The following is a 27,986-nucleotide window of genomic DNA, read 5'->3' as shown; positions in this document are numbered from 1 at the left end:
GTGAAGAAAGTACTGATATTTTAAATTAAAAAGTAATCCATAACATAGAATAAATGAAAATTAGTTTACATTATTTAGGATAATCGAAATTAATTTCTAGTAGGGTTTTTGCGACTGTAGGTGAAATTACAGTAAGCAATACTGTAAAATTTTTACGGCAAGTTTAAGTATTTTCAGTACCATGCAGTTTTGGTTGTGCTCTTAACATTTCATACCCATGTTGCACCAATTTTTTCTTGCATTAGTGATGTTTTGTGCCTGATTTAAAGAGGAATGGTTTAAAATAATTTTTGAGATATACTGAAAGGAAACTAAGCTGCGTTACTTCATCACTATGCTATGTCAAGCTATTAGGATGACTGCAGCATTAATTTGCTCAGGTTTATTTGGGTTTGATCAATGATTGAAATCAGCCATATTTCCAACAGCTGGCCAAAGCAGGGACTAGAATGTTCAATAAAAAGAATCAATGTGGAATTTATCTAGGTCTATGTAAGATTTTTGAAGCTTATAATTATTTTTCTCTTACAATTTATCAAAAACATTGAAATGCGAAAAAGAGAAACAAACTCAATAACACAGTATGGTTTAGTGCTTTCTCACACCTGGAAGCATATCTGCATGCTTTCTGTTTTGAATTCTGATCCATTGTAAAGGGTGGGAACACTGTAAAAAATAATCCACCTTTTTCTATGAATGAGAAGTTATTTAATAAAGTAATGACAAAAGGACATACAGTGCAACGTTTTGTTTGTAAAAGTTACCTGTGAATAATTATTATTATTTTTGTAGTCGACTGTAAGTATTTTAAGGTTTGATACAGATAATTACGTTATTGTTTTACACCCATGGTGAATCGATATTTGAATTCAATGGAGACGTGGACTCGTGGCATTTTATTCTCGAAAATCAAATAAACTTTTTTTCATTTATCTATTTTATCGTTTAACTCAAAATCTTTTTTTTTCCTTTTTTTTTTTTTTGTTTGTTTGCAAAGTGATATCTTTTACAGCGTCTGAATTGAGCCGCTCCTCCATTTCCACCTACCCTCCACCAACTCCTGCCTAATCCCCATCATCATTGGTTTATTTTTCACGTCAGTCAAAGGAGTGTGGGCGGAACTCAAACAATCCACTCGTGCTCCAAGCACTGTGGACCGTGCGCCACGGCAGACCAAGACCAGTGCAGACAAATGTAGAGGAACGGTAACGTTTATCCTGCTACCAGTGGAGCATTCTTATCAGCGCTTGCGGTCTAACCCTCCTTTTTTAAAAAAAAATTATTTCATAGTTCCTCTTACTGAGCGCACTCATCAGTAGTGCATCCCCGACAACATTAGTGCTTTTTTTTATTTTATTTTATTTTAGAGGAGCGAGAATTTATATCACAAGCAAAACAGCCTAGGGATTGTAGACTGGGCTGTGTTAACCCCGTTTCCCAGACACGCACAAAAGCCACGCTCCTGCAGGTCCACCTGGATAAACTGAGGAAGCCGTCCGGTCTCGGTTAGAGGTCCAGGAGGGAGACGGAGTGGAGAAATTAGCGCGGAAGACGGGAGCAACAAAGAAACAGGCAGGATGAACCTCAAGAGCAATTTGATTTTCACTCTCTACACTATTTATGGGATTCTACTGAAAGGTGAGTCTGGGGCGCGTGGTGAGTGCGTGGAGTGTATGTGCGCATCAGGTTTTCATGTGTGCGTGTGTATGCTTCTGGCCAACTGTGATCGGAGGATAAAGAGGGGGCAAAGCGCGCTGCCACACGCGGGTCCTGGCAGACCGGTGATGAGCCTTCTCTCTCACACACACGCGCGCACGTGCGCGCGCACAGGAACGCACTGTGTTTTTTTGTTTTTTTTCTTTTTCTTTCATTGAAAACACACACGTGTGTCTGTGCATGCTGTCTGTAGACCTTAGAGATGCAGCACAGCCAGAGGACAGCTAATGTCCCGTCACGTTTTGAAGTCCGTTCATATTCGGGATGTTGACGCGTGCATAATTGAACAAACAGAACCCCTGGAAACTGACGTGCCGGACAGGGCGTTTTATGCGCCTACGGTATCCTGTTATGTCCTGTGTGCAAGCTGGTAATGAAAACAGACACACCTCACAATGAAATCTCCAACCCCGCGGGTGTTTTTGACTTGCTGCTCTTAGATGAGTCCCGGAGTCACTGGAAGCCTTTTTACGCGCTCTTATCTGCTTGGATTCCTGGATTAAGGAAGAAGCTACCTTTGAAATATATTTTTATTCATGAGTGAGATTTATGTTATTTCCTTCTTGGGAAGCGCTGACAGCAAACTAACACAGAGACACACTAAACTCAGACAGTTCCATGAGACTGCTCCCTTTTCAGTCTATCCAGTAGAACTGATAATAAATATGCCTCTCAGACTGAGCATCACTTAGCTCTTATTAAACATGCTGTGCTACTGTTTACTGTGTTTGAGAGCATATAAGACTTAAAGATCGAAAGGGATTTAAGGAGGATTTGCTGATATTGTGAGTGACATTCTGAACTCCCATATCCTGGTTTCAATAAATCTTCCTATAAACAGCTCTCAGCTTTTAGAACAGCAGGTGATCCAACTGTAAACAGGAGGGGTGACGGAAGGGCTAGGGGGATGAAATCAGGGGAGACAAGGTCACTGTTACTTATCCGCACAATTAACTTATTAACTTTGCATAGCTGTTCATGAAATGGCTCAATGCCTTTTATTGTCACACTGAAACAGTGATTGATTAGATTAAATAGAGACAGAAGGATGTGAATGAAAAAGTGTGTATGTTATCGTTAGGTCTTCACAGAAATATATGTTGATTCTCTATAAATGATTGATAGGGTAACAAATTACAAGTTAGTGAACACAAACTTACATTTTTGCACTGCTATGCCTTAAAACAGTCCATATTTTATCCTTAAGTTAGTGCTGGGTGGCCTGAAAGTGTTGAAGAGGGAGCACCGAGTTCCAGAATATGGTGTACCAAACAGTGTTAGAATTATTTTTTGTATAAAGGATTCTAGCCACTAAATATCCAAATATGAAGATATAGAGGCATAGAGAGATCTGGTTTCAAATTATCCACCAAACAATTAAAGTTTGGGTCCTGTCATGGACGAACAGCTATGCAAAGCATGAGATGCCAGAGAAATTGCCGGCGTAATCAAAGTTTTCTTTAGTCATGTGGAGCATAGAGTAACACAAGGCTCCCTCCCCACAACATATTCTGTGGACTGTTGGTCAGTTGGCTAAAAAAAAGTCGGCTACACTGTTTTCTTGCTTATAAGACGTATACATTTTGCTAATGTGAATTATTTCCATTTGCTCAAAACACAGAGGGGGCTCCTTCACCAGTCTTATTAAGGTAACCATGTTTTAAAGCTGTAGTTGTCAAGCAACAAGTAATTGAAACATGTAATACATTTTAGATCTTCATAGCAGTCTATAGCAAAATGACCTGGGGAATATGGATGGGAAGAAAGGTGTCTGAATTTCGATCTTGGACTCGTTAACTTGACTCCAGATAAGTAGATGGATCCTAGTAGCATGACGGGTTATAATATCCTAAGATTATGTCCCGCTTACTCCAAAATCATATCAATATGCTGAGTATTTAAGTAATTGTATAATGAATTTAGTAACATGAAAGGCATAATTATCTTCGTCTTGACTTCAACCGCTCTTCTGCATGGGAGAAAAGGGAAGCTCCATATGAGAGATCATCGGTGCTTGATTCTCTTGATCATTTGTTGTAGCCGCTTTGAAGTGTATGTGTGTGTTTGTGTGTAAAAGAGACAAAAGATCAGCCCCTTCTTTAATAACCCGACATGATTGAGGCCATTCTTGACTTAATGAAATGGTATGTAATTAGGTATCTTAGGGTGTATCTAACAGCTTCCACTGCAGTATTTATTGATGTTCACAAGCTTGTCTTCTCATTTTTACTCTCTTTATACACTTGTTAGAAGTGCGTGGGTGTGTATAATTTTCTGCATGTATGCGAACATTCCTTCAAATGTGCACTCTGTTTGTATAGCTTATGTTTGAAGAGGCCGCATTGAAGACATAACAACACGCACAAAATCACGCTGGTCTCGCTGCCTCTCTTGTCTTTACCCTGAAGAGGATAATACCAGGCTGCCTGATTTGAACAGTCATCTCTTGGTGCAAGACCTATTATTGCACAGGTTCAACACAGCAGGTAGGTCAGCCTCCTTCCGAATGAGGTCTATCAAGGAAAAGACATGGCCTATCCTCGCACTCTGTAAATGACAGCTGTTTCAGCCCGTTTGGCCTTGAGCCAGCTGGCGTTGAAAGATCCAAAGGCACTAAATCTCTGTCGTAGAACAGACCTGCACTGCTATATAGCGCCAATGTGAGCTGTTGTGATGGAGGTCGTTGTTTACCAACAGCTCGAGTTGTTAACATATTATCCAGTGTGTCTCGTGTGCCCATGCCGTAGCCAGAGAAAACAGGCTGTTATGCAAATGGACTTCTTACGTAAGAGCTCAGGGCTGAGCAGCGAGCAAGGGGAGGTGGAGGCAGAGAGAAATGAAGAAAGAAGTAGGGAAATGTTCAGGAATAGAGGAGTTTGATAGAAGCGTAATGTGGGAGCAGAGGTGTGGAGGAGGAATGTGCAATCTTCTCAACTAGAGTGTTTGGTGTGTGTGTGAGAGAGAGCGAAGGATGTTCACTGCTTGTTTGCTCTATGGATGCTTGTTTATCGCCGCTGCTCTGTCTGTTTTCTGTCGCTTTGCCTGCTTGGCAGTCGGTCGTTCTGAACTCTGATCTTGCTAGCCTAAATACAAACTCCCGCTGAGGGATGTGTTTATCCCTGCAGTGAGACTAAGCTGGTGAAGGCTGACCCTCCATCCCTCTGTACTTCCGTCCATTCCTCCCTCGCTTCATCCTCCCATCCTGGTGTGGAGCTTTGTAGCACAGCAGCGTGGGAAAGCTACTGATAACAAGCGGCCTTGTGTGTGTGTGTGTCTGTGCATGTTTGCAGAGCTACTGATTACACAGTAGAAACAAGATGTTCCCTCTTTCTTGCTTACTTGCAATTCCCCTCTCTTTTTGTCTCTTTCTCTTTGCATCTGTCTGTTTTCATAGACACCACATATGTGTCCTGCACCTTATACATGCACCACAAAGCTTTGCTGTACTGGGACTCATCTGGCTCAGTGTGCATCACACAGACATACACAGGTGGAGTTCCACTGTGGGTTCACTGCAACTCTGCCAAGGGATTTCCCATGATCAAAGCCAGTCTTTTGTTAGTCCAGGTGTTAAAAAAGTTAAAACAGAAAGGAGGAGGAGCAGGAGGCTTGAGGGGAATGTGGTCGGATCCAAAGCTTACATGCTCCTCGTGTCAAAGCAGAATGGCTCTAAAAAGAAAAAAAAAAAAAAAATGATAGCAGCATTGTTGCTTTATGCACAAGGTAGCTGGTCCAGCTGGGCAGATTTGCTACCAAATGCACAATTATGACGGGTTAAGACTCTTTTCCTCTGTGTAGACTTTTTGGTTTAGAGTGTAGAAGTTCAATTATAAAACAAGGCTGTGGGAATGTTTTAAGCATTTATGTATCTGAAAAACTGAAATGAAGCATTATGGACCAAAAGCAGTTAGCTTTGTGTCAGTCAGTGGTGGTTTCTGATATGGGTTACATGGATAACTGCCCAGGGCAGAATCTTATTATAGCTGTCTATAATAGCCCAATCTGCTTTTTTATTTAAATAAGAAAAGCATTACTTAATACATTGTTCCTGCTTAAATAATGCATTAAATGATCAGAATTATAAAAATGTTGTCTAGCACCAGTATTTCATATTTTGATGATAATAAGTACTTAACGGATATAAATATTGACAGAATTAACTCTGTAAAAAATGGATTTTGAATAGAAAAGAATGATCACTTTATTTATCCTCAAAGACAAGTAATTACTTGTGATTTTAAAATTTAAATTAATCATAGAGTTGACATTTTAAGTCATCCTTAGCATTTCATATTTACTATTAACAATGTTATACAGGCTAGCATTGCTAAAATATCTGTTACATTAACCCTGAAATTACCTATAATCCACAACACAGCTATAGCCAACATTTATATATAGGGGCTGTAAGGGTTGGACCAATGGAAAACAAATGTGCTCCAGAAGGGATTTTCTATGTTTTACACAATACCCCATTCTAATTTTGTATAAATATTTGATTCAGGCCAATTCTGGGTTAAAAAAGTGACGCTTAATGCTTCTAGGTGCGTCACAGTTTTTTACTGATATTTTCAATATTTACAAAAAATACCTATATAGGTTTCCAGTTTTTCCCAAATACAGGCTGCTTTATGTTAACCGAAGTAGTAACATACAAAAAGCCAACAGTGAAACCACACCCATCAAGTACAGATCCATCCATATGGGGTCAATGTACACGTGTTGCCTGGAACGCTCCCTGATAGACAGAATTTAAAAGCAAGCAGCAGCCTGAACAGACCAAGCTCACTGAAAGACATTCAGTCTTCCTGTTGTTTGCTTAAAGTCTCTTGCAAACAGAGTGGAACGGCAAACATTTCAATGGGCCTCGGCATATAGCTTCTTATACCTCTGTATCTTCTTCTGCTTTCATGTTAAACGCCTCACTGGTAATTAAAGTAGCCAATGTGAGTCTTTTTCTCTCTAGAAAAGAAGTTGTAGTTAATTGCTTTTTTTTTGTGAAAAGTAAAGAGAACAATTCCAAATCTGAATTATCTGTGTAAATGAGTCAAATTTGGCTCAAGAGTCATCCTGACTCTCTGAACGTACATAGCTGCTGAGGACATGATTCTACCAAGTTTTAGGATTCATATATAACCTTGAGGTTCCCAGGTTGTAGTATTATGTTTGAACACAAATGCATCGCTTCAGCGATAAATAAATTATTCTATTGAACTGAAAGGAGCACTGCTAACTTTTACCACATTTCTCCTCAAAGAAATACATGGTCAAGGATGAATGATGTTTTTTTTTTTCTTGCAGATGTCAAGTGTACAAATCACTAAAATTGTCTTGTCAGGCATAAATTCAAGAAAAGAGTGTTATTTTATCCCAAACGGCATTCCATTATAGAATAATACACTGTTGGTGCCTTGAGCTAATGGCTTCCTACTGGTTACGATCACACAACATGTCAAGCATATTTCTTTTTGCAGAGGATTCAGGTTGAATAAATGTCAATTTTTTTTTTATTTTGGCACCAAGTGTGCTTGTTATATATTTTTTAAGGCACAGTGTTATTTAGTCAGCCCAGAGCAAGAGGCAGAGATCAAATGGGCCTCCCACAGAGAACGGTGAGAACATAAGCCCACAGGTGGATTCTACTGCACCAGCGTCATCAACAGACTGCATGTTTACACCCTTAGTAGACACCCAGCAGGTGAGAGAAATGCACAAGCTCAACTAACATAACAGCTAATGGCACTTTTTACATGTACCTATCTGTACAAGGCAAAATACAGAGCAGTTTGCAATATTTTAGGTGATGTGCTCTTCACTGACAAGCATAGAAGTTCATTGCAGACTCTCAATAGTTTGATGTCCATCCATCCAACACACTTATCCTTGCAGGGTGCCTAGAGAGAACCCATGCATGCACATGCAAAACATGCAAACTCCATGTAGAAAGACCACAGGCCAGGAATCAAACCCAGGACCTGGCTGCAAGGCAACCAACTGTGCCACTATGCAGTAAATAGTTTTATGTGTGGCTAATAATTACTACCACATCTTGTAAAAGATATTTGTATCCCATAAGGTGTGTTTACACTTCAGGAACCTATTTAGGAATTTGAGTAGTTTCCTTGAGTAGTGCTCCCTCCCTCCTTGCAGTGTAACTACAGGAACTGGGGACGTATTTTACTAAAAGACTAAATTCTGAAAACAATCCTGTTAGGAGGTTAGGACTTTTTGGATGGAACTAAAAGAAAAGCTTCTTTGTGAGAAGATGCTGATTAAATACTGGTTAAATATTCCCAGCATGGTTTAATATTGGTTAAACATTCCCAGCATGTTATTTCAAGAACAACAGCGAACGATGACTTCTCCGCAAAAGCAGACGGCAACAAACTTTTGTGTTGCATCGCTAACCCGTATGTGCACATCTAAGTGTACACGCTCTAAGGCACGAATTACACAGGTCGCTTGGCTGGATGAGGACAAGTGACAGTTGCCTCATCCCACAAGTTTCATAAGAAAATAATGGAGAGGGAGATTTCTAAATTAAAGTTTAAAACAAAATGGTTTCCTTTAATCCTTCCTGAATATAAAAACCTGGAAAACTTAGAATCTTCAGATATGTTTTATGATCTAATTCACTTCTTTTATTTAAAACAATATAGACAACTATTAGGCCTACCTGGTAAAGTATAGTATTCTGCTTGGTATATCTTGACGCGTGTAAATGGAGTGTGTCTAATCCAAATTAGTAGATAAAGCAAAAAGGCCTGAATAAAAGTTATCTGGAAGCTTAATTATTGCATGGCACAGTCAAATTTAGCAATATTTTTTACTTTTTACCTAAAGATTGTGCAGAACAACTTACATTCAACTGAGGAAGCTTTTTGAGACAAAATAGTTTTGTATTTCACTGTGTACATCCTGGGATCCTTTTATACTTGCATTCAACCAAGAGTGCTAGAACATTTGGTTATGTCCCTATGTGTGGTGTGAATGTGTCTGTGTGCACAGATGCATGCATATGTGATGTCTGCATTAGTATTGAATTCCAAAAGGATTAGACTGGCTAATCTTAAACTCCAGTCTTTGACAAGCCATGTGTCACTAATCTCAAACACTCTTCGAGAAAAAGACACAAACACAATCAAGGTTTGGATTAAAACTCTCTGTAAACACAAGGCTGTATTCCTTTAACACTGAGAGGGAAAACTGTTTGAATTTACAATAGAGGGAGCGAAGAAACTGAAAAATATATAATTGCATACATATATAAACACTGTACTGTATGCTTATAAATACTTCATAATCAGAAGTAGGTTGATTTGATGTCCTATTAAATGGAGCTAATTTATTTTCCAGGTTCCTTGTCTTAACAGCCTCTTGCCCAGACAAAGTTATTTTTATGGCCTGCGCTTTTTCATCTCAAGGCCTCTTTTCATACAGCTCCCTGAGGCTGGACTTTGGAGACTTGGCCCGTACATGTTCAATCATTTTTTTTTCCAGCAGAAATAAAGATATGGACAGCAGTGACTTTACCTGCTCTGGTCCTTAGCCCCAGCTCTGTTATTGTTTGGGGACTTTGCGTCTCTGCTTGATAGAAATGAATTCATTCAAAATGATGTGTGTCTGCATAATGTACATAGATGTTCCTGTACACAGAACCATATTTTGTTTGTTGCTACAGTAAAAAGGAGAAGAAATATACTGACAGTTGAACAAACTAGCCACAAACTGCAGAGAAAAACTGTTTTATGTTTTTGTTGGTGTTTTGTTGACCCAGATAGATCAATTGTATCTTTTCTCAAAAGTCCACAGGCAAACATTCGTTATATAAAACATATAAATTACTGTTTATGAATGCACTATAGTTTAATTTTTTGACTGCAAGCTAATTAACAAATACCATGATGCATCAAGAAAAGCAACAAAAAAGTTGATTTGCAAATTGATGCATACACAGAGAAAATCTTGTAAATTCTTAGAAAGCATTTCACATGCAGAATGTTCTGTCTTCTTTTGTTGTCGGTGTTTGTCACACTTAATTGTTAAGCCAAATTCCACACAAATTAGATTAGGAGTGCCATGAAAGATCTATCTCGATAAATAGAATTCTGATAGACTTTCAGTAAATTTGTTATTCGGAAGTAAATTTGTTATTCAATATGAAAGTAAAGCTTGTCATATGCATTCATTACACACAACAGTATTATAATTTAGGAGTGTTTTTATTTTTAATTTTGATAATAATAGGGCATTTATAAAATGGATCTTTGATCTCAAGGAGTTTTATCCTGGTTAAATAAAGGTTGAAGAAGGAGAAGAAAATTACACTGATTTTATATTTATTAAATCACCAAACTGAGTTTCACAGAAGAAAAAAAAACCTCATAAATGTCTTATGACCGACACACTTGTGCAAAAGACTGCAGACTTGACAGCTGTCCAGCAGACAGTCATCCACACCCTCCACAAACGATCATTACAAAAGAAGCTGACGGTTGACACTGTGCGCTGTACAAGCATAATAATGAAAAGTTGAACTGGAAAACTGTGGTAGAAAAACACACACATGACTTTTAACAGATCCTTTGTTAAAAGTCATCTTATTTTTTCTCTCACCACTATACTTTAGCTTAAATCACTTTTTCAATACATCTGCATGTACTAAGGTTGACTAACATATTTAGGTTTTGCTTCATTGCAGTGCTACAGCTCTTTATATCATCCAAACTATTAATTTGGTTCTTAACTGCTTAATTTGAAGTTATACAGTAACAAATACGGAGTTATAGCACTGCACTAATTGAAAAACGGGATTTATTGCATTCACAAATACACAAGTATTCACATGTTTTAGCTTTCAAAGGAAAGCTGTTTTATATTCACTATATAAAACAGCGAATATACATTTGAAAGCTAATGTAGTTTTAGCTTTCAAAGGAAAGCTAAAGCTAATTGAAATATAATTCCCCAAAGACACATGCTTGTGTTAATTGCCTGTGTGTGTGGTTGTATTTGTGTGCACATGAGGGTGTATGTGCTTTTTCTGCTCATATTTGCCTGAAGTCAGTTTCTTGTCCCTTGTCTAATCAACAGCTAGAGGGTACCCCCCTCTGCACAACTTAATTTGATCTTTGAAAGCCATTATACTCTTTTGCATGAGCACAATTTCTAAATATGTCTAATTTAGTAAAATCGTTTAACTAGAATCCATTGACGTGGACTTGAATTCAAAGTAAAATGGTTTATTTACTGTAGTGGGTATATCAAACTGTTTATTGTTGTGTACCTTGAGACTGAGGTATATGCGGGAGTGCAGTAACTCATTTAAGTCTTTGTGTGGTCCATTAATTTCTACCTGTGGGAAACTTAAGATATTACATCTTTTCTAGGCACTGAGCCTTAATTCTGGAAAGCCCAGGTGTGAAATTTCACCCATTTGAAACTCTGTAAGCCCATATTAACACACACACAAAACAGCCATTCTTTGTTTTGAAAATTGTAGAAACTGGGTGTCCAGAGGACAAAACAAATTGGCCTTGTTGTGTCACTACCTGTCCCTCCTTTTTAATTGTCGTAAATGCAGACATTCTGTGATTTTTTTAAAATTTTATTTTTTATTTTTTTTACTGGGTGAATGTAGTTTTCCTCCTTGCCTTGCCAAACCTTAGGCACATGTCTGTTTTCCACCAGCACAATACGGGATAGGCTGCTCTATTCTTTTGTGATGTTGGGTAAAGGCAATGTGTGTTTGCTGATACAGACATACTTTTTGAATGAGACACTTCAGTGTTGCATGGCTCACTAAAAAAGAAGCTGTTAAATAACAGGTATGCACTGAGCAGTGCTCAGTGCTGCTGAGTGGAACTGGACAATTCTTAGCTTGACTGGCCCTTACCACTCACCAGTCATTCAGAAAATGAAAAATGTGATCTTTTTTGATAAACAAACGCACCGTACTTATGTGGTACCAAGTCATAATGACTACAACACTGTGGGTGCTGTTAGTAAGGGATAAAGAATCAAAATGTTCTATTGTCAGTATTAAATCTTTAAAAATTAAGTTGTAAAAAACATGGACATTAAAGAAGATAATTTAAACCAATCTGCATTTTCTTGACAAGCTGTCTGGTGATCCTTTGAGGCTGCAAGAGAGGGTAAGAAAACAGAAAGGCTGAACGGACCATAAGCAGTTTGCTCTGTTTTGTCCTTTTGAGTTTTCAGCCTCTATTTTGGAACATATAGGGTCTGAAAATGTTAGAAGCCTTTAAGAAGTCTTTGACTTTAGGCATCAATCTACAGTTTTTAGGGAACACACAAGGGCATGCTGTGTTAGTAATTCCAGCTGGTGCAACTTGCTATCCACTTATATAGATAAGGAAAGTTTAAAATGTCAGCCCTGTAACCATCTTCCCTTGGTCAGTCAGTGATATAAAAGTTCTGTTTTAGAAGGACTACTCTGTCACACATATGGTGTGCAGTCTACTCTGTTCCAAATCTAAATAGTTAATGACCCCCTCAAGGTCTACAAAAACATATTCCAAATGCTCAATTGGTACCCTTATAATGTTTGCATTTATTCAACAAAAATTGTTACAAAACCAGTTGAATTTTCTTAGCATACCTATTTGAGAGTACCAATATTTACATGAGCAAACTTCCTTGATCAAATTAGTGTATTGTAATATATGTAGTTGAAAAAAAAAAAAGCTGAGTTAAACCTTTACATTGGCACAAAATTAAGACAATTAAGACATATGTTTACATTCATCAGGGTTTATTCAGAATAGAAGCACTGACATGTGCAGAATTGTAAAATTTTCCTAAAAAAACAAAAACAGTTGCACTTCTGTCTGTGCTGAACATAAATCTAAACACAATAATGTGTTTGTTCTGTCACCCGGAAGGAACCCGCAGCAGGTCCTAATAACGGCTGAGATGTTACTGCACTCCCTAATTAAGCTACATGCAAACAACACATGCTGTTGGTCTTCCTGCATTACAGGATGAGACAGGTGGAGGAAATAAACGTCCTTCAAAGTTCTGTGTTTCCTACAACTACAGCACTGCTGCACAATGCAGAGTCTGGTTAGTTTGTGACGATCAAAATAACATGATTATAACAAGTGTTCAAAAACACTCCGTTCAAATTAACAATTGGCATGGACTTCCTTTCACGTTCAGATTACAATTTCGTTTGGTGAGAGCATAATCCAATCAGAATATTCCAATTGGGTTGCTTATATGACACTTTTTTTTTTCCAATTGACCATCTATTCTGATTACTTATGTTTATGTAAATGTACCTAATGTCATATGATGGTGCCTGGTTTAAGCTAGATAATATGACTTGACTTATTTGATTTTTGGCAAAAATACATCTGAAAATGTCAAAGAAACCCATGACAGTTAATAAGATTACAGCTTTTGAACAGCTGCTATAGGTGTTGATGTAGTATTTTACTCAGTATGCCTTCTCAGTTTAGCTGAAGAACCCAAGACTTTAATGATTGGTATGTAACACATTTAAGTTCAAGCATAGACATAGCTGAAATAAATAAAAGTGGTTTAACTATTGAAATCCCTTAACTTTCTTTTAATGTAATTGATTATATTAACTTTTTTTTTTTTATCTTAGTACTCATAGTATAGTCTTGCCCTTTATTCCAACCCCCAGACGAGGTCGATTGTAGAAAGAAAAACTGAATTGCTTCCAAGTTTCTAGTCTGGACTTACTGGATGTTGAGATTGCTCCAGGCCTGTTGTAGAAGGAAGGGACGATGGAGTCAAGTGAGACAATTTATAACAGTTAAAAACCAAATGAACCGAGACCCTTGGCTTGGGTGAATGAGCGGTAGTATACATAATGCGCCTAAGGGATTTCTTCTCTACACAAATTGTTCATAGTGTCTGTGTTGAGGTGTGCGTATGGGTTGTGCATGTGCAAACTCTTAGCACACACAAACACATATCTCTCTTCACCATCTGTCTCTGTTTGCCACATTGCAAATCCATTATATGCTACACCACATTATTCCCCCAATCCTAAGTAGAACACACCCCTAAGCTTACTTCCACTATTGCTACTCAGTGGAACGGTGACAATTTGCCACTGCATGCACATCTTTGTTACAGATGCCGTGGCATGTTTCCAGCTGGATTTTAATACATATTTTCATGCTCCATTTGAATTTTTTTGTAAGTTGGTGTTTAGCATTGACACTCCGAAATTTTACAAGCCTGTTTGCTTGTTCCTGCTGTTTTACGAGGAAATTAGTGTGATAAGATATTTTCATCTGGTCCCCACTGAATCGACAATGGACCTTAATAATCCTGCCTCATCCAGAATTATTAATTTTTCCATTCTGGCAGAGAGATTTAACAGAAGTAGATGCATACACACACACACACACACATACATACACAGACACTCTGTGTGAATCTGGCTAGGGCTTGGCTCACTAGTTTTATGGCTAACTCATCTTCAGTTCTAATCAAAAAGATTCCCCAGTTCCTAATCTCCTGCTGTGGAAACAGAGTTATTATGTTTTTAAATGGTCTCCAATTACTGGTAATTTCAGTTCCTATCTTAAAGCTATTTGCTTTTCTCTCACTTTGCTCTGCATGGGTACAGCGGGCATTGTCCTTTGTAAAAACAACTAGAAGATAAGTTAGAAGTAGAGCAGATGCGTTTTTTGGAAAGCAAAATTGGTTAGCCTTTCTGTGCACTTTTATCCTGTCCCTCCTTGTCTCTTATCATAAAAAATTGTAAACAAAGTTGAGTTAAAGTAAACAATGTGTATTCCTCAGAACTTTTATTCACCCTGTTTATCAGTCTTCTTCACAGTCAAGACTTCATACTGGTTGACAATAAATATTTTTGCAAAGTTGTAATTTGTAGCCCGTCAACTTTCCTTATAATAAGGACTCTCAATTTCTGAAAGTACTCTTTCAGTTCTTGAAATAGTTTTTCTTATGAGTGCAGGTTTATAGGCCTTGTGCTGTGTTTTTATGCCCACATAGCTATAACATTTCGATTCAAAGCATCACTACAAGGGCATTTTATAATTTTGAAAATTAATCTTTGGTCCACCTGGAAAGTAAATTCAGTTGGATTAGTTTTGATGAATTGGATTTCAGTTGTGACCTTGGCTGTATGCTCTGGCATTTGGCAGCAGTCATTTATTTTTAGTTTTTGACATTTCAATGTAGTGTGTGATTTTATAGTCTTCAGCTTTTAAAACTTTTATATTTTTTGTCTTATGAAATAATAATTTATCAATATACACTCAGTTCTCCATAATGTTTTGGTATTTCTTGAGTATAGATAATCATTTTTGGAAAAATAACACTAATGTGTTTGATTTCTACAAGTATTCAGACTCTGTCACGTGAACTGAGGTGCATTGTGCTTCCTTGAGACGTCCTTGAGATTCCTGAGTCCATAACTAAAGTACACAGAAGGGTAATGAAATTCTTCAGACATAGCTTGTGAAGTTTCTATCAGATCTAACAGTCAACTGTGTATTTCAGGATAAAAATGAAGCCACAAGGTCAAAAAAGAGAGAAAAATCTAAAAGTGGAAAGATGAAAGAAATCTTCTTATGTATTGACAGTGCCAATAAGCACAGTAACCTCTATCATTCTCGTGATTTAGAAATCTCTCAAAGCTGATCTGACTTTATAATTTTAACACAGAGGACACTGGTCATTCATGGGACTCACTAGCTAATACTTAGAAATGCATTCAGTTTTTCAGGACATTAGGCAATTAGAACAGCCATGGCATTAACATCGAGTCATCTATTGGCCTAGGAGACTAGACAGATCATAGCCTGAAAATATGAATAGAGCAAAATTTGACTATGTATTTTAATGTACTTGTGCCCATGCTCCGTTTCCCATTAAAAGTGAAATTTGACAATATGACTAGATAATTGCGTGTTATTGGAAGACGTTATTAGCAAAATCTAAAGACCAACTACAAACTTAAAAAAAGGCAAACGTTAAAAAAAAATCTTAAATAAATAAATAAACATTACTGAGCCTGAGATGTACATACATGTATTTACCAGTCACCTTATTAGTGATACCTGTTCAATTACTTATTAACACAAAAAGTCTTTCGATGTCTAGATGTGGTTAAGGCGACAATCACAATGGGAAGGAAAGGGAATTTAAGTTACTTTGAATTTGGCCTGGTTGATGGTGCCAAGATCTACTGTCTAGTAAAGATTAAATGTCCAATGAGCAGCGGTATTTGTAAAAATGCCTTAATATCAAAGTTCAAATAACATACAAGTTTGAGGTGAGGCAAGAGTAGGTCAAACAACATTTTGATATAAAAACCATCTCAGAACATGAAACCTGTCAAGAGATGAGACACATGGGCTACAGCAGCAGAAAACTACACCAAGTGTCAGTCATGTGGGCTAATAACAGGAAACCGAGGCTACACAGACTCAGCAAAATAGGACAACAGATTGTGAAAATCCTTGCCTGGCCCTACAAATCTTGATTTCACCTGGCAGGGTCAGAATGTGGAATAAACAACATAAAGGCATTGATATATTCTGCCTTCTATCAACATTTCAGGCTGCTGGTGCTGTTATGGTGTGGGAGACATTTTCTTAGTGCATTGTGTCCTTCTTGCATTTGGGCATTGTTTTAAGTGACAACCTTGTTCTTGACCAAGTCTATATTTTTTCATAAACACAATGACCCGTCTTCCTATGTCCTAATTGACAAGTTAACCAAACCATCCAAAGCTGCTTTCATGAAAAATGACTTCATGGTACTCTAATGGCTTCCACAGTCATCAGATGATAATGCAGTGTGGCATCTTTGGGGTATGGTGTAAAAGAGGAAGTGGGGTACCTGGAACTGGCAAATCTGGCAAAATAGAGATTAAACCAGACCTAGCTAGGTATATACCTATTAAAGTGGCTGGTGAACATAGAATTTTTTTTTTTCATTTGGAAATGTGTTGATTTTACAAGGTTACATTTTATATCAAAGTAAAAACTTTAATTGCAGAATCTGAGGACCCCCAGTTAAGACTCAGTTATTACTATGGTTTCTAAATGCAAGGTTTCTCCTTTACTATATACACTCGTAACTGGATCCCTCCAAAGACCTTGTTTAACCTCACACTTAAAATTTAGTCTCTGCCTACATTTCCACAAAGGCTTTGCCAAAATGCAAATGCTTTTGTATGCGCGTGTAGTTGAAATGGGCCAGCTAATGCTAATCTCTGCTAATCCTCTGAGAAGCACCCTCAGAGCTACATTATCTTGCTACTCAGTTGCTAAGATAGAGAGTGGAGGAGAAGGGACAAAAATGATGTCTGCTGACATATGTGCAATAAATACTGAATGACATGGGAATGGCACAAAACCGTCTAACCCCTGATCACTACCCCGATGTCCACTTCAGATGAACACCAAATCTTTGAAGAGCTGTTAGAACAGACAATGTGAACCACTGTTCAGCTAGGATGGTATAGGGTATATTCCTTTTTTTCAGAAGCAAGATTTGCTAATGCAATGGTCACCTTAATCTTAACCTTATTACAAAGTGAGTCCAAGAGCAAAGGACCCACATCACATGTATGGAGTCCGTTTATGCATCTGATCACAGAATTACAGAATTTTACTTGGACTTGCCCTTACATATGAAGGTAGACAGTCACAAGAGAAACACAGTTTGGGTTCATTGCATATTAAGGTACATATGAGTAACAATAAATGACTTATTACTTATTAACTATCAGTTTCTGCAACATTGTATTATTATTGCACTAGTATTACTATCATTGAAGTAATTTTAGGTTGGTAAATGGACTGAACTCATATAAATCTTTTCCCGTCATTTTGACCACTCGAAGATCTTTACACTAGAATCATTTTCACCAATTTTCTCTCACAAACGCACTCATATTTATACACCAATATGCTGATCGGTAGGCAACTTGGGGTTAAGTGCCTTCTCAGGGGCATGTCAATCTACAACCTTCCAATCACAACATGACTACTCTACCCAGAAATCAATTTTGATAAGGAAAACATAACCATGTCTTCCTCTTGAAACAAAGGGAGAAACTTTTTAAAAATCATGTTTTTGAATCAAAATATGAAAAAATATTGCTGTGTTAGCTTGAACCAGTTTGGTCATTAACCTGCTAATTGTTATCTAATTAGGCTTTTAAAAATGGCATATCTTCAAACAGAAGTATTGCTTGACTGGCTTGTGGTGCTTGTATCCCTTTGTGCCTTGATTTGCAAAACCTAAGGACATAATCTTTGAAGTGGCAGTTCTTTTGATATCTAGTGGGTCCTTGTCATTCGGACAAGATTACCTTGTTTGAAATGGGAGTAGAAATGCAAAATGGGGGGAGGAAGCTGTTGACAGTGAAAGAAAGCAGACATGCACCAGGGAAAGGTGATGAGTTGTTTATGAGATGTGCACAAGTGTATGTTGTTCCTGTGTCTTGCTTAGTATCCGGAATGGCATGTTACTGGCCACCGATGTGTCACCTCTCTCTTAAAGTCTCGCTGCGATAAGATGAGATGAGACGGGGATGATGGTTACAGCAAAACAATATGTAAGTCTGTGTGTCATAAATGGGTTGAAGGTGAGGGAATAAGAGAATTAGATGGATGTGGAGGGAGGGGGGGCGGTACCAGGATGAATGGCAGTTAATTGAAGTGGTCCCCAATGAGAACAAAGAAAAAAGAAAACAGACAAAAAAAGAACAGCAGCCATGCATGACATATCCAGGAAATGAGCTTTGACACAGCTTCACTCTGGCTCTCAAACACAAACTCACACACACAATCTAACAATTGCAATTATCCTGAAGCGTGATGAACCATTTAAGTATTTAGGCTATGGGTGCAATCGCAGAGATAGGAGACAGTGTTTTAAAAGGTCTATTCTTTTTTCTTCATACACATGAACATGAACGCAATAAAGTGGTGCATAAATGCTGATAAATTGTTTTCACTCTTTTTTCCAGAATTTTCAGCAAATAGCATGGGATTCTTTATTATGTAGACTTTAGTTGCTGACGATGCTTGAGATAATGTCTAAAATATCCCAATTAAATTTAAGAGTTTGCACATAATTTAATTTTTGCATAACAAAAGTAAACTGTATCAAATGAAAAAAAATATGTAAATATGTTTGATCCATTAAACCCAGTTTTATTGTCTAGACATTAGCTCAGTCCTTTAAAAATGTTGAAAGTAATTCGTCATATTTTATGAGAATAAATGAAACCCAGAAAGGAATTACAACCAAAGCATACACTGAAAAATAAGGGAATGCAAAGGTTTTTGAGCATAACTTAAGGGTTTAGGTGCATGGGAGCAAGATGGCATGCTTACATGTACAAAATGGAAAAAGAAATATGAAATGATCAGTTCACCTTCAAAGAGGTGAACTGACCAGTGACTAGCTTCATTGCTAGCTCACAGCAATGAATCAACTGCAGTTCCCCTGTTCTACCTCAATTTTTTTCTCCACAATCACTGATACATCTTTGTTGCAAATGTGTATCAGGTCCGATTGAGGGGTGAGGTTTAAAGTGCTACAGACTGTTAAAGAATTCTTGTACATCCCACTTTATCTCAAAAGAAAGAGAGCAGATGCTTCTGTTTTTGTTGTTGTTTGTGTGTGTGCGTGTGTGTGTGTGTGCGTGTGTTTGTGTGTGTGTGTTTGTGTGTATGTTGCACTTTGTAGCTGGTCCCAGGGCATCTGTTTCACAGCTGAATGCACATGGAGGCTATGATGAAAATCAGGTTGTAGTTTGTTTTCCATTTTCTGTGGTTGAAATAATGCTCTGCTTTAGTTTTACCACTGTGCTGGATGTGATTTGTCTTCTGAAGTTTAGATTTGCAGAACAGGTGCAATATGTTTCTTGTTCCAGGGAAGAAGTAATCTTTTTTGAGTATATTAATTTTTCAATGCGTGCCTAAACAGAAAGCTGTGGCACATTACAAGACTTTTGTCATCTTCAGCTTAGATGGAATAGCTCAGATGAAAATAATCTATGCTTATCATCCACCTTAAAGCACAACACTTTTTTTATATCTCCAAGAAGTTGCAGCCAATTGAAAATGCACAATGATTTGTTGTTCTAAAAGTCATAATATAAACAAAAGGTTCTTTTTAAAGAGCAGAAAGATAAATATTTCTTCAATTTCTTATTTTCTCATTGCATTTGACTACCTTAGTCTTTATCGTGCCTTTCCAGTCCACTGTTCTCTCTTCCTTCTACCTGGATGCTTCATTTCTTTCTTACCTCCAACACCTCCGTCTCCAGTGTCACCCTGAGCTTTCATCTCACCAGGGTGCTTCCTTCGTTAAAAAAAAAACCCAATTGGCAGGCAAGCACCCTTGTCAGACACCATTCATTGCACTTGCACAGATATGACAAGTGTTTTAACAAGCACCACTGAGTTTTGCGGTGCAATGGAAACTGCATGCCAATGGCAAAACAGATTCGGTGACCACATAAGAAGCAGTGAAGTTTGGACGCTGTTATGTTGATGTCCTTGTCAGATTTTAAAATACCTTTGCAGCCTTAAGGTAGTGAGTGAAACAGTTTTGTTTAGCTCTGCTACAGTTTGTCGAGAATGTGACTTTAGAAAAGGACAATCTTTAGACAGGCACTGTATGCTGTAAGGTTGTACGACTACTACAGGGACAACCAAGAGACACATGAGGCAAATAACCGTGTAGACGGACAGTCTTCAGTTCAATTAAAAGTCACTGATTAAACTTGACTTTTAATCAGTCAAGTGTTTGGCCCATAGGAAGAAGCCAGTGCACATGGAGAAATGCCCATGTGCCTAAGGAAAGCATGTAATCTCAAAGTGGAAAACCTTAATTTTTTTATATAACCTTATATAAAAAGATATATAAGGCTATATATATTTTTACAGCCTTATAATAATCAATAATAATCTGATAATTCTGATTGAAATTACTTTTTCAAAACTTCCCTGGACACCAGAGATTTGCACAGTGAAGATTTAAATGAGATGCCATTCCTTAGGGGATTATTATTTTTAACTTTCTGGTTGTGGATCTTCTTGTTGAGGCCAGTTTTCTGAAAGCTTTACTCTGCTTCTTCACTCTGCTTCTTCCATCTTTCCAAATTGGGATTTTTTTTGTTTTGCTTTTACAGTTTAAAGAGGTAGTAGCCCCTCGTCATAATCTTACCTGGAGTGTTGCCTTGATTCTTTTATGCATGTTTGAAAAATCCTTTAATTTGGCAGCATTTCAACAGTGCAAAACGCCTGGGTGCACTCAGCCATAGGTCCTCCTGAGAGCTGCAGTTTCCAAGCTATCGAGCTTCCACCTCACTGGGTACCCATCCCCCGCGACTCCCCCACCCAGCTCCTTCAGACTAGCCAGCAGCAATTAGCAAACACCTGGTAGAACATTGGGCATCTACTTAGCTTATTGTACGACCTACTTGTCAGTGCAACACTGGTAAAAATATTGTTAAAAGGTTAATAAAGGAATCATGTTGTGACAACTTCCTGAAGGCAAAGTTTCAGAAACAGCAGGCGTTTTTAAAGAGACAGAAGCCCAGTTTCAAGCTGTTTAATTATGAACTCAGATATCTTTTGTCATAAAACAACTGAAGGTAATATAGTCACCTAGTTGTGCTATAAAATGCCACAATGTGTCTAGAAAATCCATAATACAACCCCTGTAAGAAGAACAACATTCAAAATTGTTATTTTATAACTGTAACAGAGCCAGTGTCACACCATACAGCTTTTGTCATAAACCAGGTTTTTAGTTTTAAAAAAAGACTGATTTACAGAGTTGACACCTTAAACTGTCATTGGCATATCACTTAATAATGTGGCTAGCAGCAGGTAACTAAAACAGTAGCCTTTTAAGGTACTCTCTTGTAGTTTTTAATCCCTACACTGAGATTTCCAAAATGCTCTCATCTTTTCAAATTTACGATTTTCCGTGAGAAACGGAGGTTAAAATCTGACAAGGAATATTCTGAGCAACTTTGTTGTGGAGTCAAACTTTTTTATTATATATATTCATACATCTCTGTGCTTCCTCTGACTTAATTTTAAACACATTGTCAATCCTGAAATGAATTTGAATCACTGGTTAAAAAAAAAAAAAAAAAGTACACGTTGAGGTTCCACGGCCTGTACACTGATCAAAATTTTTAGTTTCCAACAAACCTTTCAACTGTCAGGCCTGATCAAGCTTCAAATTGTCCAGCCAATTTCTTGGTTCATCTTTACTGCTTATTATGGCTAAAATGGCCTCTTCTTCTCTCACTCACATTCTCATCCACATTTTAAGGCTTCATGTACTCTCTGCCTCTCACTAAATGTACTACAGTTGAATAATCAAACACCACATTTACTTGAACAAATTAGCTGCTGCCAAATTTAAAGTCAGCCTATACTACTGTAATTACTGTAATGTACCATTTCCAGTCTCTCTGACTATGCTTCAAGCAGAGAGGGACATATAGAGATTGTTTTAAGCAGAAAATACTTAAAGGTTGGTACAAAAGGTTGTTGCATTGTTCAGGAAAGTTTCTGTAAGTTGCTATAAGGGTATGAAGAAAAGTCAGATGTAAGGGTTAGTTGTGTGTATATACACACACACACCCACACCCACACGCACGCAGACACAATTGAACCTCGAATTTTATATACACCAAGTAAAATGGCACTTCCAGCTTTTTACATTTCTGTCTGAAGTTTAGTCACATCATATATTTGACATTTGTTGTGTTATTGTGGCATTTAGCAAATAGGAATAATTCAGGTAATTTGTCAAAAGTTTTGCTTTTTAAACACCAGCATAGATATACTGAATTACACAGGTTATTTGATAATTGTGTACCAGTACAGCACACTTAAAAAACACCAGTAGCCACAAAAGCTTGGTCAAACATTTAAAAACACAACTTTAATTTGTTCAGTCAGTGTAATTAGGAGTATAACATCCAAAATAACACAAATAATAAAGAATCTGAAACAAAAACAGTAAGTTAATTACCTTGGTCAAAAAATAAACTGCAACAAGCTTTCTTTCAAGTAGTTCAGAGTAATAAAGCATGACATCTCTCAGAGTACAATGCCTAGAATTAGACTCAATAGATATGTCACCGATACCCTTGAGTTTTTTTTTATTATTGGGACCGATACAGATATTCATATCGGATCGGTGCATCTCTACTTAAAGCATGTGACGGCATCATAACAAGTGTTCCACATTCCCTGAACAATGATCTAAGCCAAAAAGGATACCGTCTCCGATACTGAAAATATATGAAGGGCATGCTTTATAGACCATGACATATAATTTCCTCTCTTCAGAGAGCTACATACTGCCCCTCTATTTCCATCAGAATGCAGCCAGGCTCCAGTGATGAAACTGTTACACTTGCAGGTTTGTTCTTTTGTTTCATTCCCTATGTCCTTTATATTCTCCTCCTCTGTCTGTGTCGCCAAATTAAGTGAGACTTCAGCTTCATATCAGTGCAGTTCAGTTGCATAAAGGTTATGTGCATCTAAATGACAGTTAATATGCAACATCTGCCAGAGGGGCTCAGATAATGTCCTAGCTGAGCATTCCTGTGTCTGCTTCTGTACATTTTGCATATACTAGAGTGGATTATAAATTTCCATAATGGAATCAACAAGCCAATAGAGGTGAAAGTAATGTGGATGTGATGTTTCGATTCAACATCTGTCTGGAATTAACCTTGATTTTGATAATAAAATGATAAACTATAAACTAGCTTGAAAATAACCCGTAAGATCATACATGTAAGATGGTAAGAAGTTTTTTAAGATGGTATGTAGTGCTTTTTCATAAATAACATTAATAAGTGTGTTGAAGTACAATAACATGGCATATAACAAGGTAAGGCAAGTGGTGGATTCAGTTGAAATTCAGTAATTGAAACTGAACTTTAATGCTTTATTCAATCCATCCTATTCTTAATTAAAATTAATAATTTACATTAAGAGTTTTTAACATAGCTACAACATGTTATAGCTGAATGAAGTTCAACTAGCTTGGTAAATAGCATATGAAACAATAAATGAAATAACAGTAAAACCCTATTTTTAAAACTTCTTTCTCATACATGGTGGAAGAAATCTATAACTTTGATCATCATTAGCAAATGTCTTGGAAGCATCCCGCCCCCAGTACACCTTAACCAAACATAGGGTTCGTTACCAGAACAACAGTACATGCTGAGAAGTTAATCCAGCTAATGAATTCATGTATGCATGAGCAGTAATGCATCTAAACATTGCAGAAGAGTTGCTCATAAGGACAAGAGATTTAAAATCTTGAATGTCGACCATTTAATTTATTATATCATAATTATTTAAAATAAATGAATTTATTTTAGCCACACATTTTAAAAATGCATCTCGATAAGAAATCTGTTCAAAGCATGTTTGAAACGTTTCTTTAAATCTCATTTTTCATCATATCCAGGGAGCTGTAAAACATTTTTGCTGGTATACTTTCATTTGTGAACCTACTGGCTCGGCATGCAGCCACTTAGGCTAATTTAATGTGGGAATATGGCGTTACTGAAACTGTCGTGATCAAAACACTGATATTGAAAATAAGTTAATGAGCTCAGTGCCTTAACTGGCAGAGACAAAGTATTTGTCTAGCATTGTTGAATCAATATTGTTGTATCATATAAGTAAATTAGCTCTCTGCTGGTTTGCTGTGTATGAAAATGTCATGTTCAATAAAAGTATAATTTTAAGAAAAAATGCTTTAGTCTTAAATTGAGTGTATCCAACTTGAGTAAAAGGATAAATGACTGGGATCCAAAATTAAACACACTGCTACTCTGATTAAAATTACAGACATTGTTGGACATACAGTTGGTGTTATTTCTTTATAGGAGTCAACAAATTAGTGTTGGTAGTTTGACCAGAGAACTGGGTTCTTGACATGTATTCACTGTAGACATTACTTTTACTCTTCTATATATTGTAATAATCTCCCGAGAAATAACCAAGGGGGCACTGCTAAAATCATCAAGTATTGATCTGGCCTTTGAGCTTTCCAAACTCCCAAACCAATCAAGCATGTGCAGGATGCGGCAGAACAAGCACGGTCTGTGTCCCAGAGGAACAACAGCCAAAATGCTGATGCCAGATACCACAGGCCCCCTTTAATTTTCTGTGCTCAGGCCCTTAGAGTTCAGAGGTGGCTTGGCACCAAGCAGAGCACACACTCAACATGAGGCAGGACATATTTATATTCTGGCTCATTGGAGCAATTGCTGACATTTTTAGACAAACTGATGCTCATATGTGGATCTCACAAGGGCTTGAAAGCATATGATGCAAGAACTGATATACTGCTACCTTTTGCTGTGGTTGGAAGAAATGCAGTGTTGTGTGGTAGCAGCTTAACATCCTCCTTTCGGCCTGCTGACCAGCAGTGCACATCAAAAGGTTATGGAGGGGAACTGTCTGCCACGTTCTCTGGGATTTTTTGAAAATTATTTTAAACTGTTGTAGCAATATAACAGAAGTTTTAAAATCTTTATATGACTTGACACATGAAGCCTTACCTCAAAATAAGTACATTAAATGTACCAAACTTACAGAGTCTATTGTGCAACCACAAGGATCTCCCTCACTGTCTCACCACACTTCCGTTTCCCTATGCTCTGTCTTGTAGAGGGGAAACATGACTTGTTTACAGTCTTTGTAGCGACAACTAAATGAAATCACATTTTCCATCAGTCAGTGGGCTAATTGAGGCTAGCTCTTCCATTAGCTGTCTGCTCACATCTGCTTTGTTGGGAGCCAGACCGATCAATGCTTACTCAAGGGCTTGGATACTTGCATACACATACACACCCTGTTCACACATGCATTTTCTACCCCTCTTGAAGTTTATAGCTTACAGATGCAATAATTTATCATCATTTTAATTTCATTTAAAACTGCTATCCATTTAGAGCGATCTCTACTGCTCTTTTGTTGTTGTGCCAATACTTAACATTCAATTGTAAATTCCATGAACATTAAAGGATAACACTTCCACCTCTGCAGATGTAAGTATCAGAAAGTAGGAAAGTTGAGTTGCTCTTCTTCTATCCTTTGTGTAGGAAGGGCTTTAGCTGTTCCCGCAGTCTTGGCAAATTCTCCCTCCCCAAATCCTTTTTTGAGTAATTCTGTTGTCCTGCCAACGGTGAGTGAAAGCACACAAGTGTATTATGGACTGGTCATGCATGAGTAACGAGGGGCCCCTATGATGTGTGTGTGTGTGTTTGGTGAGTTCAAGCTTATTCTTCTACCCACAGAGAAAACTAGTTATTATGCACTTGCTTAAGTGGCCCTTTGCTCTTGAGCTATAACACATGCTTGCTTACACCTACATAGCATAGGTGCCACAAAAATTAAAAACAAAACGACCCCCCCCCAAAAAAAAAAAATCACACCTCAGTATTGATTAGTAACTTGCTTCTGCAGTTTACTGTAATGAATACACCCACGCCATCCTTCAGTGCTGTGCCTCTCATCCCACCTCCCACTCCCACCACCTAGTGCAATTTCCACACATAATCCATCTGTAGAAGGTTGGGAACAGGTTGCCGTGAGCTCTTCTCTCTGTGTACAAATCAAGCCAAGACAAATGCGACTGTGTTAGTGGAAATCAAAGTGTGACAAGTTTTCACACACCGGCAAGTGATTACTTTGGTGCAGTTTGAGTTTCAGTGTTGTGAGGATTATGGTGATACATTAGTCCAATCTGTGTTGATCTAGCAAAGCGGGAGATGAGCAGCCCGTATGTCAGATTGTCATTTGGATTGGTTTGGGTTTTATATCATGTCTGCTGTCGTCCAGCGTGTCTTGGCAAAAGCGTTTGAAAGCTGTACAGTGTTTGATTTTCAATACATTGCTGATGTCAGTGCAGATTACTGTCATCAGCAGAAACATTCATCTATATATAGATATAGAAATGTATGTGTATATCAGTACAAAGAGATATATAAAGATATACATGCATGTATATGGGGTATCCACATGTAACTAAGTATGGAATGGAATGCTCCGTCACACAGCTTAAAAAGTAATACCAAAACTAAATAGAGAGGACTCCCAGCTATCACTATCTCTACTTGGGAACATTAAGGTTTCTCATGCAGCTACACTGAATAAATAGGTGCAACTGTAAATGAAGATGCACCACTCAATCAGCGATAGAGAGGAATAGACAGTTCACACTTAATCTGTTCTTATTAAGTGTGAACAGATGGACGCATTTTAGGTCTATAAGTTCATCAAAAGGCTAATATCATTTTTGACAAATCTACCAAAATTGAAATAGAAAGTCAAACCTAAAAAAAAAAATCCCCAAAGAAAGAGGAACTTAGTATACACTATGACAAGTCTAATCAGTATATCCTTGCATTTAGGCTTTTATATTGGTTAATTAGTTTTAAAAACCATGCCAAGTTCTGTAACTCTTTCTTTGAAAGATGGATTTAACAGCTGTCTTTTGGGTTTTATTTATTTATTTATTTATCGCAGTTACGTGTTATATTTTGAAGAAAATAACTGTCGTTGAACAATGTCACCTCAACCAGACAGGATGCAAAAAGCCAATGAATTGAATGCCAGCTCCTCCATGTTGTCTGGAAAGTTGTGTCAGTTCACCCTTAACAAGAACTGGTTCTAAAAATGAATGAATCGATGATTATATTTCATCGTTTTTTTTTATTTTTATTTTTTTTATTTTTACACACATTAACTACATGATCAGTTCCGCATACACTCTCGGCTTGTGATGTTTTTCTGATCTCCCTCCATATCAGTGTCTCAGTCACATCAGGTCAAATTTAATCATCCTCAAAAAACACTGACATGCTCTGACCTTTGTCCAAGGTCACACATAACTCATTTGGCATGCAGAGGCTTGTTTGCTGGTGATGCATTGCTCTCTGAACTCCCCTCCCTGTTAATTTGGTTTCTTCTGTGCAGGCTATTACGTACATGTGTTTGTGTGTATGTGTGCATACAGAGTGCTCAAACATGCCATGTTTCTCGTGCTACAGGCATGGCTGTGGTTTCCAGTCTTAGATAGCTTTGCTTTCCTGAAGTCACAGAATTTTCGTCTCAAACATTACTCCTGGGCTACGGCAGAATGTGGTGCAAAGAGGAGAAATGACAGCGCACAAGGCTTGTGTTATGTCTTTGTTTACTTTCGTATGTGCTCCC

At 37.6% G+C, this 27,986-nt stretch overlaps 1 protein-coding gene across 1 annotated transcript in view; it reads left to right on the top strand.

The window, feature by feature from the left end:
- Nucleotides 1-665: 665 nt before the first annotated feature.
- LOC106921101 (cell adhesion molecule 2-like) overlaps nucleotides 666-27,986 on the top strand; it is a 226,413-nt gene continuing 199,092 nt past the window's right edge. The window contains exon 1 of the mRNA XM_014992564.2: nucleotides 666-1,638. Coding sequence (XP_014848050.2) covers nucleotides 1,578-1,638 — 61 coding nt within the window. The 5' untranslated portion in view covers nucleotides 666-1,577. The remainder of the gene's footprint in view (nucleotides 1,639-27,986) is intronic.

This window comes from Poecilia mexicana, unplaced genomic scaffold, assembly GCF_051168715.1.
Source record: "Poecilia mexicana isolate PSO_F unplaced genomic scaffold, ASM5116871v1 scaffold_14, whole genome shotgun sequence".
Lineage (NCBI taxonomy): Eukaryota > Metazoa > Chordata > Actinopteri > Cyprinodontiformes > Poeciliidae > Poecilia > Poecilia mexicana.
This window is presented reverse-complemented; position numbering and strand designations above follow the sequence as displayed.